General features: G+C 39.2%; 1 protein-coding gene and 1 long non-coding RNA gene across 4 annotated transcripts in view; one reads left to right on the top strand and one right to left on the bottom strand.

The window, feature by feature from the left end:
* PDGFD (platelet derived growth factor D) overlaps nucleotides 1-14,517 on the bottom strand; it is a 155,357-nt gene that overhangs the window by 55,467 nt on the left and 85,373 nt on the right. For both annotated transcript variants that reach the window (XM_088140625.1, XM_088140624.1), the window contains exon 2: nucleotides 1,365-1,569. In XM_088140625.1, the coding sequence (XP_087996751.1) occupies nucleotides 1,365-1,569 (205 nt within the window). The remainder of the gene's footprint in view (nucleotides 1-1,364; nucleotides 1,570-14,517) is intronic.
* The window catches only part of LOC148216048 (uncharacterized), a 73,897-nt gene that overhangs the window by 42,286 nt on the left and 17,094 nt on the right, over nucleotides 1-14,517 (top strand). Inside the window, exon 3 of one of the 2 annotated variants that reach the window (XR_015796101.1) lies at nucleotides 9,534-9,605. The exons of the other annotated variant lie outside the window; for it this stretch is intronic. This is a non-coding gene — a long non-coding RNA (uncharacterized LOC148216048). The remainder of the gene's footprint in view (nucleotides 1-9,533; nucleotides 9,606-14,517) is intronic. 2 annotated transcript variants of the gene reach the window in all.

Consider the following 14,517-nt stretch of genomic DNA (forward strand, 5'->3'; position numbering starts at 1 on the left):
TCGACCATTTCTGGCCGGCAACTTTCAGCGTCATTAAGCCGCTGCGCCACCGCGTCTCTGAATACCTGGATTCAATTACTTCAAAGCTTCCCAGCCAGTTTTGCAAATTGTGGCTAAAGCCAATCTCAGTTAATGTCAAGCATCACTGCAGACAGTAGGACTGACATTTTGAATACCCTCTGCATTAAAGAGGAGGGAGGAAGAAGGTATGGGAGATCATAGCATTTTGTCCTATGGCTAAAAAATGGGTATAACAAGGTAATAAGACCACGACCAGCAGAAAATACGATCTGACATTCCTATTTATACAAACTTTTAAAAGCTTGGTACAGTGACACAGAAACTTACTTTTGAAACACATCATGCCAGATTCAGGTGTGCTTGGATAGTTCCTGGGTCACAAATCTGCAAATTTTCAGTACTCTCCTATTGATTATTCAGTATGGGATAAAATTCTCTCATATGCTTTAAATGCAAAAGAGCCCTTAAGCAGCCAGCAACCTTGGAATATGGCTCCTTTGTGCGCCCCAGTCATATTTTTATTCAAACAAACATTAAAAAGAACAAATCCTGCATAAAAATAATCATTATTCTTGCCATACATCATTTCTCAGCCACTGTTCCTCTTCTCAACTGCTTCAAAGAAATAAAATACATTTGATAATGTATAGTATAAAACAGCAAAACTTTCTTAGGCCTGAGGAACCTGAGGTTGCAAGTTGGGATCCCATTTCAAAATGGGGTGGCCCAGGATAAAGAAGTGGATGAGATCAGAAGTCTAAATCAACATTTGATTACATTCAAATTTAATTAAAAATACTTCATGTATAATGCAATTTCTGTACATGTTTTTAATTACTGACCTCATTTATGAAAAGATATATAGTTCTGTTTCTTTCCAAAGTGATTTGCAACATTCTAAACCCTACAAACATTTCATGGTTGATAGCTAAGAGAAAAGCAAGACTAAAAAAATAAAAAATGAATATGTGAAAAAAAAAAGTAGTAGGAATTAATGGCTGGAAAATGCCAATAGGCAGATTAAATCCCCCCCCCCTTCTGCAATATTCAAAATCACAACTAGTTAGCAGCTCGTGAAGGGTATCTGGAACTCCATCCTAGGCTGAGCAGGCATTGGTTCTCCTAGGTTTGTCCGATATACAATTTCCTTCAACCTGGATGAGCATCCCGAATCTTGTGCCAATAAGAAGACACGTTTAGTCTGACTAGTTCTTAAAGTTTTAAAGCTACTTCTCTAAGAAACGTGGCTAGCTTACCAATGCCTTTGCCCAGCTTAAAGTTACTGTACCAAATGAGCAACAACGTACCACCACCAGCTCTCCTCAATGGCTTGATTAGCTTACCTGCAGATATCATTCTCTGGCTCCTCCAGTCCAAACTGATGATCGAACACCAGCTGTATTCTAGCATTTCCTAGTGAACGTAGCCTCCATGTCAGCAACAGATTCCTAGGATAATTGTGTGGGAAACGAGGGCTCTGGATGTAACCATCTTCCCAAACATTGATGGTCTCTTCTCTCTTATATAAGGCTGTGAGGTGATTACTCTCTGTTAAGAATCACAAAGAGTAGATATTAGTGTGTGATTCAAAACTGGTTTAGAAACACTACACAGTGTTTATGAAGATTCTCAGTCATCCAGGTGGAATTGTCTGGAGGCTGAGTCATGGCAACTGGACTTTTCTTTTTTTGGTAGAGACGTTTCACTACTTGTCCAAGCAGCTTCTTCAGTCTGAAAAAAGTTGGTTAGGGGGACCCCTTAAAAGTCTTCCAGGGTGGCTGTGTTTCTTACTAGCATGATAGGCTCGTTGAGGGACAATACACTACAAAGGTGTGTGTGTATGTATGTATTTGTGTATGTGTGTGTGTGTATACACACACACATACACACACACACGTATATGTATATGTATGTGTATATGTATATGTATGTGTGTAGGTATGTGTGTAGGTATGTGTATGTATGTATATATATATATATGTGTGTGTGTGTGTGTGTGTGTATAAAATTTCTCCCCCACCCATCTCCCCCTAGTGGGGGAACTCTGGACGACTCACACAAACATTAAAATCATAAATATATATAAATACATAAAACATCAATTTAAAAACATTACTAAAAGGGACGCGGTGGCATAAGGGCTTAATGACGCTGGAGTTTGCCGGTCAGAAATGGTCGGCACTCCAACGGTTTGAGCCCGGCTCCGTGGGACAGGGTGAGCTCCTGTCCCTTGTCCTAGCTCCTGCCCACCCAGCAGTTCGAAAGCTATTCCATCTGCGAGTAGATAAATGGGGACTCCTGTTTAGATGGGAGGAACCGGTGGGGCTGCATGGGGGAGCAAAATACCGGTGCGAGCGAGGATCGATGCAAGCAGCGAGAAAGATCTACGGAGGAGGAAAAAAGCCCGGATGACCCCCTAGAGACCCCTGCTGGTCACATAGTGTAATAGCACTAATTGTAAGATTTCTCACTGTTTCTCACTGTTAGGATTATATATGTACTTTGTGAGCCACCCAGAGTTCCCCATTGGGGGGAGATGGGCAGAGAATAAAAAAATCGAATGTATAAAATATATAAATAAAAAAGAAGAGGAGAGTCCAAGAGATGTATATATATCTTGAATCACTTATGAAGAAAAGATAGATAGATAGATAGATAGATAGATAGATAGATAGATAGATAGATAGATAGATAGACGGATAGATCTGGGATATAAAAGGAAAACACATTATTGGTGCTCATGCAGTACGAACTGGCAATTACTTGAAACTGGACCCATCGTTGGGATATTCTGCTGCACAGTATATCAATCAAGCCAACTATAATATCTTTTGCATGTGCACCTTCAAATCAGTTTTTGACTCCTGACAACTGCCTGGACTAGTCCCTGAAGTTTTCTTGGTGAGATTTTTCATAAGTGGTTTACCCTTGCCTTCTTCTTCCCAGGGCTGAGAGGGAAGGAGAGGCCCAAGGTCACGCAGCTGGCTTTGTACCTAAGGAAGGACTAACTCACAGTCTCCCAATTTCTAGCCCGGTGCCTTAACCACCACACCGAACTAGCTCTCACATAGCATCTTTCAGACATCAGAAAAAAAGAAATCTGAATGTATGAGATTCAGATATTTAAATATCTGTTAAAACTGTTAAAATGTTAGTTGTTTGCATTTTAACAATTATTTTTACAGCTGCTGAGATAATGGAATGTGATATAAAACCAGGAAGGAAGGCAGGTATGCAGGTAGACTCCTGAATACATTTTCTACCAAGCTATTACTGTGGCAGTTGCCACTTTTCACTGACCCTGTTTGTATAACATACTTAGCTGGATCAATGTTGGGGTAAGCACCTCTGGCAGACACCATTGCTCAAGCAGCAATGGGGCAGCAGAAGTGTTATTTTTAATTCAAAACAGGATATATATCTTCAGCTCTTTGTGAGAAGACTAGATATGAATAATGTGCCACTTAATCGGGGTTATATGATATGGCTGAGTGGGCTTAACTCTATGCAGGATCAAACTCTTGTGGGCTAAATATAACCATCTGGAAATTAAATTGTCAATTTACTCATGTTCCCACAACACACTATTCCCTCTTGACCCAGTAAAGCATATTGTGGGAACAGGGATATAAGACATCTGAAAAAGCTCCTCAGTGTGGAACTCAATTCCATTCTTCCCCCAGCACTCACCAAAAATATCTCCCTGTTATAATTTTTTCTTGGTATTTGCCTTCCAGGAGCCCCCTGGAAGGTAAACTGCTCTCAACTCCACCTTTAACTTCCCAAAATCCCTGAAAAATGACTCAACAAAATTTTGGGGTTGGGTGGTGGTTAAGGGAGGGGATGGAAGCACTTTGCCTCCCAGAAGCCTCCTTCTTTCATCCTCACCCTTTCATTCTTAATATAAATATATAAATAAGATAAAAAATGTCAGCTCCGATCCTTCAGGAAAGGTTTCCATATTTCTGCAAGGCCCTCCAAAAGATCAAGAGGCTGAACTCTGGCTCCTTAATTCCTCAGATGTTACACACTACTGCCTTAGAACAAGTCAGACCATTTCATCCATCTAAGTTAAGGTTGCCTACACAAATCTATAAGGATATTCTAGAGTCTCAGGTTGAAATACCATCTTTGAACTGATCTTTTTAAAATGCCAATAGAACCAGGAACTTCGACATTCTACAACTGATTTCTTCTTCCCACTGTCCTGGTATCTTTGTGCATGATAACTTATGATTAACTGAACTTGTTTCCAGAGGAGTCAAATCAAAGCTCCCAAGATAGATAGATACATAGACAGACAGGTGCATACACACACTTACATGCACTACTCCTACCCTTTCTTTCAAGTAAAGGCTGCAAAGAAGGCCACTTCTTAGTCTAAGTAGATATATATGAGTCCAGGTCCAGGTCCTTGTGTCTATATGTGCATCCATGTGTATGTGTATGGGTTGTATGTGTGTTTGGGTGTATGTTTCAGATCATTGTTAGGTAGGCCTCTAGATCTGATCTTCGGTATTTCCTAGGTATTCTGTATTTAAAGCAGCACTCTTCTCTCTAATGACAGCTAAACAAATGCCTTTGGGAAGATCAGAACAAGATTGAGATACACATCACCTCCTGTCATTTTCCTTCAGTATTGTTCTCATATTTTTCCTAAAGTCTTTAAGATGTCATGGAACTTTTTGTTGTTGCTCCTAAAAGATTTCCCATGTCATGAATCATTGCCTCTTTGGCCAAAGTCAACTGAAGTTTGATTCAACTGACATCTGTCTGCTAAGCAACTTCCCACCATTGTTTGCACAGTGACAATAGTTGGAATTTTCCCCTGCCATCTCACAGTCCACAAATGAGATGGTCAATGAACGGGTATTTCAGGTCAGTCCATGCTATTATTAGTGATGTCACAGAACTTCACAATTAGGTGCAATTTAGTGTACATATATACATTCTAAATAATGTTCCTCCCTAGTGGAACCATGAAGGAAAGATTTAAGACAATTACATTTTAGTGTTTTAAAGTTAATGTTCAGTTCAAAAACTGCCATTTTCCCCCAAAGTTGTGACTGACCTTATCAAGACCAAGATTTTTAGGCAGAATACATTTTGCAAAATTATCATCATCTTCATCCTCATGTTTTTCAACCAATGACTGTATCACTTCAGAGATAAATCTTCTTTGAGATAAGAGCGGAATCTTACTTTCTCAAAAAGTATTTTCAGCTTAACATAAACATTTGATTGTATCAAACAATAGTACTTTAAACTTCAGAATTCTAGGATCCTGGAAATCTCTTTGTTATGAGGCAAAAGAGGAATTTACGTGAGTGACCTGTTTTTCATTTGTAATTTTTCCCCCGTGGGCTTCAGCCTCTTTGTGTATGTGCACTTAAAATATCTCCAGCCATTTCCCCATCTTTTGTAAACATTATACCAAGGTACACAGTTTCATCTATTAGCTTTAGTTTTTCATCATTTATGTATAGTTTGCAATCATTTGCTCCATTTCCCCTGTCAAACGTAACTACTTTGATCAGTCATATATTAATTTTCAGTTCCCTACTCACTGCATTATGCAATCTAGCATTTGCTGCAAATTATTTGGGTTCTTAGCCAGCAACATGGCATCATCTGTATTCAAAAGCAAACATACATTTATGTCCTCAACCAAAACACTCCTGATATCACCACAGGTATCCTTATACATTTAATCATAAATACATTAAACAACTAAGGGAGATCATACACTCATTCCCTGTTCAGTGCTGAACCATTCACTAAGCATTTACTCTCACACATACTTTGCTCTATTATATATTACTCTTATTCCATTTGCCAGTTCCCCCCAAAGTTGTGACTGACCTTATCAAGACCAAGATTTAGTATCAATTTAGTAACAGCAACCAACTTTCAACTACATATCTGCACAAAACATTCCATAATTCAGGTTTGCTATTTTTCTTCATGCTAACCACTTTTTAATATCTGTAATAAAAACCTGATCAAGAGCTATATCCCTGAATCCCTGTCTGTGAGCTTTCTAGTATGATCTGTGAGAAGCCTGACACCAATGTACAAATTCTTATTTTCATAGGCACCCACAACAAACTTAGGTGACCCCAATTCATACTTTCTGACATACATTTTAGACCCTTCATCCATAATTAAGTCAACACCCCTTCATACATTTCTCTACAAAATTTCATTTTCTGAATGCCTTGAGATTCTATCACTTCCTCCAAAGTATGCAAAAAATATCCTCCCATTGTCAGGAAGTGATCCAATTCACTACCATACTAGCTCATATACAACATCTGAATGCAATTATTATAAAGCTTCTGCAGTGTTAGAATTTTAAGAGTCAGGAGGGGACATTTATCTTTCAAACCCAACTCCTTGCTTAATGCAGGAGACCAAATTAAAGAATTCAGGACAGATGACCGCCCAGCATCTGCTTGATCACAACCAAAGAAGATGAGTGAATCATCCCTCTCAGTAATTAACATGATCAAATGGAGAAGGCAAACCCTGTCATCTTGTCACAAATTGTCACAACCCACACAATTGGACTATATTTGTGACTGATAATCCAAGAATCAGATAAGGTTTTAGATACATGTAGAGTTTTTCATGGGGAGGGGGAAGTAGAAATGATCTAAGGAACTGTAGGAAGTTCCTTAGAGAAAGAAGAAGTTGGAGGAAAAATAGTTAGAATTAGCTAGTCATGAGAGCTTACCAGCTAAATTTTAATTAAAGCCCTTGATTAACTGTCAACTGTTATTATTCTTCCCAACCTTCAACAGAAATTTGCTTTTATATAACTAAAGGCCATTATTCCGCACACTCTGGGTAAGAAAATAAATCATGGCCTTTTAGTGAACTGGAGAAGTGCTATCATATTCATTCTCAGTCTTCTTTTGTTAACATTAAACATACCCAGTTCCTTTAATTACTCCACATAGGACTTTTCAGTTCACTGATCAACTGCAGTGCACCTCTTCTGATTTGCCTCATTCTTCCGTTACAGTGGTACCCAGATTTGGACTCAACACTTAAAGTGGGGGAGTAGAGTAGAATGATTACTTTCGACGATTTGGAATTTGGAAACTAAATTTCTGTGAAACTGCCCAAATTGTACTAGACTGTTTACCAGCCGTGTCGCTCTGCTGATTCAAACCTCATTCTCTTATCTCATGTTAATTTTACAGTCTCCAACCGGCAAGCTGTCTCTGCTTTTCAAGCTGAAATATTCCATTCATCAACTGATTCTTTAGGCGCATTTACACCTGAGAATTAGCCTGCTGTGAAAAGACTTCCAGAGGCAGTGTGATTTTAATTGTCTCTCATAATGCTTTGGAAAGAAAGATGTGAATTAATCCACTGATAAAGAAAGACATAGTAGCGGTCACTCACCACCAATGTTGCCTCTCATTTCTGATATGCCACGTGCAGGAAGAAAATTGTTCAGCTTTTCCCAAACCAAGTACAAATTTGTCTGTCACCATAAGACTATTCAAGTAAATTGCAAACACAGGTAGGAGTGGCATGTTAAAATGTTTACATATTTCTTAGTTAAACTATAGAAATTAGAAAGTACAATAGTATATCACATATCCTCTTAAAAGTTCTGCTTTGAAAACATTGTTGACACCTGGCAACGCCCCCCTGCCATTCTCTTGGCAGCATTTTTCAGAAATGGCTTGCCATTGCCTTCTTAGGGCAGAGAGAAGTGACTGGTCCAAGGTCGCCCAGCTGGCTTCGTGACTAAGGCAGAACTAGAACTCATGGTCTCCTGGTTTCTAGCCTCCTGCTTTAACCACTACATCAAACTGGCTTTGCATACACATGCTTCCATATAATAATATAAACTCACTGTAATATAAACACATTGATAACTTATAATTGCAATAAAGATTTTGTAAGTATTTTTTTTTCATAGTTTGGAGAATTTGATAAAGTATTTGATCAAGACAAAAATTTTAAAAAGAAAAAAAGAAAGAAAAGCATGATACAAAAAGGGAACACAGTTGACCATATCTGAGACAAGCAGTGTTGAATCACAAAGTTATGGGCTTCTTTCAGTCTACAAAGTTGGGCCAATGCCAGATAATGTAATACCTTGTTAATGACTTTGTTCTTGAATAATGAAAGGGGTAAAATAAGTGTTGAAAAGGGAAGGTGCTGGTGTATTTTTAGCTGGGATTACTATTAGCTTTTCCTATTTCCTCCCTTTCTCAGTCTGGAATATGAGGAACTCAAGAATAATTGAATTCATTTATTTATTCTAATTTCAAGGCTGCCTGACTCCTCAGCAAATCTGGGTGGTTTACAGATAAAAGAAATGCAAGAAACAATAGAAATACATGATTACAAGGAAGATCTTTATGGCAGTTGGGAAACCTGCTGGAGAAAAGGCCAACTCTGGTTAAATGATGGGCAATAACTGTCCATTTGTGTTGACCTTAATTCTGTGAGATGTTACCTCCTTTTTGCCAAAGAGAGGAGCTACAGAAAACTTGATTTCATTGGAAATGGCAGAATGGTTAATTCTCAAGAAAGCATAATGGAAAATATGATGAACAGGAAAGTACAAGTAAGAGGGGGGAAAAGGCAGGGTCTCCTTTGAAAATGGTAGGCAACTTATAGGACATGTTTCTGAAATTGTCCATAATTGGTGATCCTTCTTGGAACTTGGAATTAAGATGGTCTGATCCCTAAAGGTATCACTTCAATGGAAATTACAAACGTTTTCTGTAACAAAACTGGCTTTGTGATAAAATCATGGATGAGAAGACAGACCTGGTATGTATTACCAGACTTGGCTGGATAAAGAGGGATCATGCCATGGAGATCTGCCAAGTGGGTTTTGTGTTTGGCATCAGTCCTGACCCCAGGAGTGGGATGGGGACTGTAGAGTCAGTCTGTTGTGAGGAGCGCTGATCTGCAACTGGCCAGATGTGAGGCCCTGTTTGTGAAGTTGGGGGTGCTGTTATTGCACTGACCTCCCAGCTGCGGGGCAGCATCTCTTGCCAAGTTTTTTTTTTTTTTTTAAATCTCATTGCTGGGATGGCTATGGATTTTTCTAGACTGTTAGGCAAATGAGAAAATCCCTCTGTGTAGCTGGGAGGACAGATCACTTCCTCAAAACCATAGGGTTATCTGGAGCCACCAACTTCTGCAGGGAGGAAGAACCTATTAAGATGATCAGCCTCAAATGTCTGCTGGATCCAGTAGATTATTTGGAAGCACCTGGGGAATTTTCCAGAAATCTACTTCTACTGGGCACCTTGTTGACCCCTGGAATACAAAGGCAACCAAGGAGCTTGACAGGATCGCTTGGAAATGGCCTTTCCTTACCTGCTGATCCCATGGAGCTTCTTGGTTTGCTGAGGAGCTCTAGGAAATAAAACAGGGGAAGAGATACCTGGAGCAATATTAGCAAAAAACAAGATGCAAATACAATCAAAAGGTTTGGAAGAGTAATTACTTTTCTGCCCTTATTGCATCCACAGAATGCCAGCCAGCTATACAGCTTAAAGAGTGGGAAGGATGGGAAAAACAAGCTCAGACTCAAAACAAGCAAGGTAAGAGTGGCTGTTGATTCAGAGGCTGACTGATTGATTCCAGGTTGATATCATCTCTGGCTCTTGATGGGGTTGTGTTCCCCCAGAAACAGTAGGCTTGCAGTCTCAGAGTCCTTCTGGATTCACAGCTCCTCCTCAAAGAGCAGGTGGAAACCATGGCCAGGTGAGCTTATGCCCAGCTTTGGCTGATATGCCAGCTACAGCCTTAGCAGGAATAGGATGCAAGTGCCCTTGTCATCTCTTTATTAGTTTATTATTAGTTTATTAATTCACTCTATCTGGGCTTGCCCTTGAAGACCATTGGAAAACTTCAGCTGTTCCAGAATGCAGCAGCACATGGGCTCAGTGGTCCATTGGGGTACCGCCACATTACACCTCTGCTGGTGACCTGCACTGGTTACCAGTAGGTTTTGAGTACAATTCAAAGTGCTGATCATCACTTATAAAACCCTACAAGGCTTGTGGTCTTGTGTCTTAGGAACCACCTTTCCCCCATATTTTCTGGCTATCCTACCTAGACAACTACAGAGCATCTGATGGCTGGTGTCTTCTATTGCTGCTTCCCTGCTCTGGAACAAGTTTGCCCCCCCCCCCCATTGCCTTCCAGAAGCAGGTTAAAAACATGGCTCTTGGGGATTAATTGTACACAGCAGTGCCATTTTCCATATTTTTTTCTTTTTATCACTATTTACTATTTTAAAATGAATGTTTTACTGATTTTGAATAATCATAATCATAATCATAATCATAATCATAATCATAATCACAATCATAATCACAATCATAATAATATATTAAACTCATATGCTACCTAAGTCTCAATGACTCTGGTGGCCCACAACAATCAGACAAAGAAATTACAATGCTGTTTTTATTATAGAAATTCTGTTAAGCCACTTAAGAGTCTGGCTGATTTCAGATGGCCTGATAAACCATGGAGTGGCTGTGGACTGGAGGCCCCTCCGTATCCAAGAACTTACCACCTTTGGTTTTGGATTGCCCCAAACAGACCTGGTGCATAATCTGGTGGTCCTCCTGGGCTCGTGAACACTGCTCAAAGAGCAGGTAGCAGCCGTGGCCAGGAGGACCTTTGCCCACCTTTGGATCGTGTGCCAGTTATGCCCCTTCTTGGTTCAGGAGGCTCTCCAGTCAGTCACTCATGCCCTGGTCACCTCTTGGTTCGACTATTGCAATACACTCTACATGGGGCTATCCTTGAAGAGTATCCGGAAGCTACAGCTGGTTCAAAATGCCGCTGCATGGATGATATTAGGTGTCCCTAGGATGGCACATGTAACACCTTTGCTGCAGGAGCTGCATTGGGTGCCAGTTTGATTCCGGGTCCAATTCAAGATGTTGGTTATCACCTTTAAAACCCTACATTGCATGGGTCCAGGTTACCTGAGGGACCATCTCATCCCCGTTACATCAACCCGTCCCATCTGGTCAGGCAGAGAGGGCATGTTGCAGATCCTATCAGCAAGGGAATGTCAGCTGGCAGGGCCCAGGAAGAGAGCTTTCTCTGCCATTGCCCCCGCCCTTTGGAATATTCTCCCCCGAGAGGTGCAGTGGCCCCCTACCTTCCTGGCTTTTCAAAAAGATTTAAAGACCTGACTCTGTCAGTATGCATGGGGTAAGATGGGCTCTACCTGGCCCTGGGGGTGGTTAGCCCCCTGATGATGTCCCTGGAATTACTTGCCAATTTTCTATCTTCTTGGAATTTATTTCTTTTTAAGATTGTTTTTATGTTGTATTTTAATGAATTTTTATCTTGTTGTAAACCACCCAGAGTCATTTCACAAGATGGGTGGTGACAAGTTTGATGAATAAATAAAAATAAATAAAATAAATTTTATAAAATAAATTGAAAGTTGCAATGAGAAGACTAGCTGGGCTTCTCACTGAAAATAACAAGAAATGAAAATAAATGAAAATAATCACAATGAGCAGACTACTTCAGAATGAGTCATAATTAGATGAATGACAAAATAAATGGAATAAAATTTTAATTTAAAAAACTGAATGGAGTTTTGAATGGTAGTTGTATATTTCAGTTCACAAATTATACAGGTTTACATTGGGGCAGGCAGAGGATCTTACATCTGGGAAATATATGAAACTTAGTAACTTGTTTTGGGAGAAGCACAGATAAATATATTTTAAAAACAGACATAAACAAAAATAAATGCAGATGAACTTTCAGTAATACATAATCTCCCATGACCAAAATAAAAAAATGCAGGACAAGAATGCATTAAGAAAGTACTAATACAAATTTAGAGTTATAGCAACAGCAGTAGCAGAAATTACAGGAAGATTATGAACAAAAAGCCAACCAAATAATATTTTAGTGTTAGTAATAAAAATATTATTTTAGGGAACTGGTTGGCATGGAACAGATGCCAAGCACTCTGCCCAAAATTATTCAACAGTTCAGCTCATTAAAAGGAACTTTTTCAAAAAAAAAAAAAAGTGGCCTTATTAAAAGCATGTCTAGGCAATGAAAGTGAATTAACATGGAGATTAAATTTTAAGTTTGGAATTAAAGGCCACATAAGGCCAAAGAATACAGAGCGGCATTAGGAATGTTATTTCGTTCAGCTTTTTTTGCTTTGAGAAATGAAGATGAACCTCCCCAAATGGATACAGCAAGAAGGCCAATGTGACACAGTAATTCACTGTTGATTTTGTTTCAGAGATGCTTAATCAATCTCAGTACATGAGTAGTGAGAGTTTAATATTAACTGGCATCTTGTTTACAGAATCTATTTTATTTCAGAAAAGAGCAAGAAGCCTGAAGTCTGTCAGGAATGCAAATAAGACCAGGAGCTAATTTTTTTATTTCTGTCCATCAGGATTAAATTTAAAAGTAGCTCCCTCTAAACCTGTAATATGAATCCCCACCCCATCCAGATAAACCATAATAGTACATATTTCAAAATGGCCAGTTCTAGAACTTTGCATTCTTGAATTTTGGGGGGCCTGCAAAAAACCGGGAATCATAAATGTTGTATGTGCTATAATTGTTAGCATAAAAATCATAGTTCCTTTTTAAAAAATAAAAGGAATAGTTAGTATTGCAAAATCTGTCTTTGGACCAGAAAGTCAAAGCACGATCTCCCACAAAACTGCAGGAGAAGGATGATTAACCCAGGAATGTTGATTTCAGTTTAGGAATAGTTGCATATGTTTGGAAGCAAGCCTCTTCCCAGTTTTTAAGCTGTTCCTAGAAATCTGATCTGTTGACATTGTTGGTCTGGCATGAAAAATAGCTAACGGAGTACTTCCCGTATTCTTTTTAAAACAACAACAACATATTCAGTACAGAATCACTTTCTGGAGATGGATAACATGGTTATACTGTATTGCTTGGTTTCTGGAAGAATCAAACCCCGAATCCATGTGCCTACAACTAATATATAATCTGGATCAGTAGTTCTGGCACAATTAAGATTACAAATTCATCAACCTTCTGTTGTCTGAACGGTTGTACCAGAGTTTAGGAATCTCCAAAGTGATGGTTTAGTGAGACCACATCGGGCACTTTCACTGACATATCCACCTACGTCCATGCAAAATTGGTGCTTAGGTGTTCATCCGTGTTTGCTTCTGAAATAATACTGTGCTTGTACAGAACCCTGGAAAAATAATTATAGATTTTTTGTTCTTCACAAGCCCTCCCTTGTTTGATTCTTTTATCACAAGATAGAGAAACTGAGCTATAGTTTTTAACTGCTGGATAAATAGATAAGTGACTTTTAAGCTACCTGAAATGGATAATCCAGTGACATGTTTCTCCTTTTCTGGATAGTAATGGCTAAACACTACTTGGTGAAGTGAATTCCCTGACTATGGAGGGAGGGAGGTTAGGATCCATGTCTTCATCCTGAGAACTATCTAATTTTCTTCTTTTCAATGCCAAAATTTGTAGCCTTATACCCAGTGATCAGGGTCATGTGATCAAATTTCCTTCCTCTTTTGATAGGCATTACCCTGAGAAGGGTCCAATTCTTTCCTTACATGATGTTGTATATGGGCTGGCAGCCTGCCTTGAACTAAGCACTGAATGAAGCCAGAGTTGGTAGTATCACAATCCCTGCAATTATCAATGCAGAGACAGAAAAAAAGTCCAATTCTAAGGATGCACAGTAACATTCCAGTCCACACCAAGTCCTATTCTTTTCACATTATATCTAAAACTTTATATGAATTGGAGCATACAGTTTAGGTAGTCTGACCTTCCCACATGCCGGAGGAGGGACTAAGTGCCTACCTAAGAGTTTCACTGCAGGATGATTGATATTATTATTTTTTTCTTCTGAACATAAACTAAGTTTACAAATCAAGCCAAGCCAAGCCAAGCCAAGCCAAGCCAAGCCAAGCCAAGCCAAGCCAAGCCAAGCCAAGCCAAGCCAAGCCAAGCCAAGCCAAGCCAAGCCTTTATTATGGTCATAGACCAGCATACTAAGAGTTCTCCCTCTGTCTTTTTTTCAGGTGATTCCTACCTAACCTTCAGTTTTCTTAATAGCTGTTTCCTCCATGCCCTTTCTCTTTCTTTGAAGCCAACCAATACATTCATACCTGCCAAAGTATGAACTTTCCACACAATGCTTTAAAAAAAACAAAAAACAGAGAAGCACTTTTTATTTTCCTTGGCTTGGCAGCTAGTAAAATCAAGGCAGCTGAATTCACAGAGTTCCAAGTAAAGGAGAGAAGAAAGCATATTTGACTTCAAGCCACAGAACAGTTCACCTTCAGGTCAAGATATGTAAAATAAACTGAATTTGTACAGCTAGTTCTGTTCCCTAGTATTCTCCACACTTTTCTCCGCCTCCATTTTTTCGCATTGTAAGCAGGATTTTTTTGGTTATACTTAGAATGCTCTATAAATCAGAAAAAAACAATAATAATG

Source organism: Python bivittatus, unplaced genomic scaffold (assembly GCF_059951505.1).
Source record: "Python bivittatus isolate LINGU-HERP-01145 unplaced genomic scaffold, Pbiv_v1 ctg000340_np1212, whole genome shotgun sequence".
Classification (NCBI taxonomy): domain Eukaryota; kingdom Metazoa; phylum Chordata; class Lepidosauria; order Squamata; family Pythonidae; genus Python; species Python bivittatus.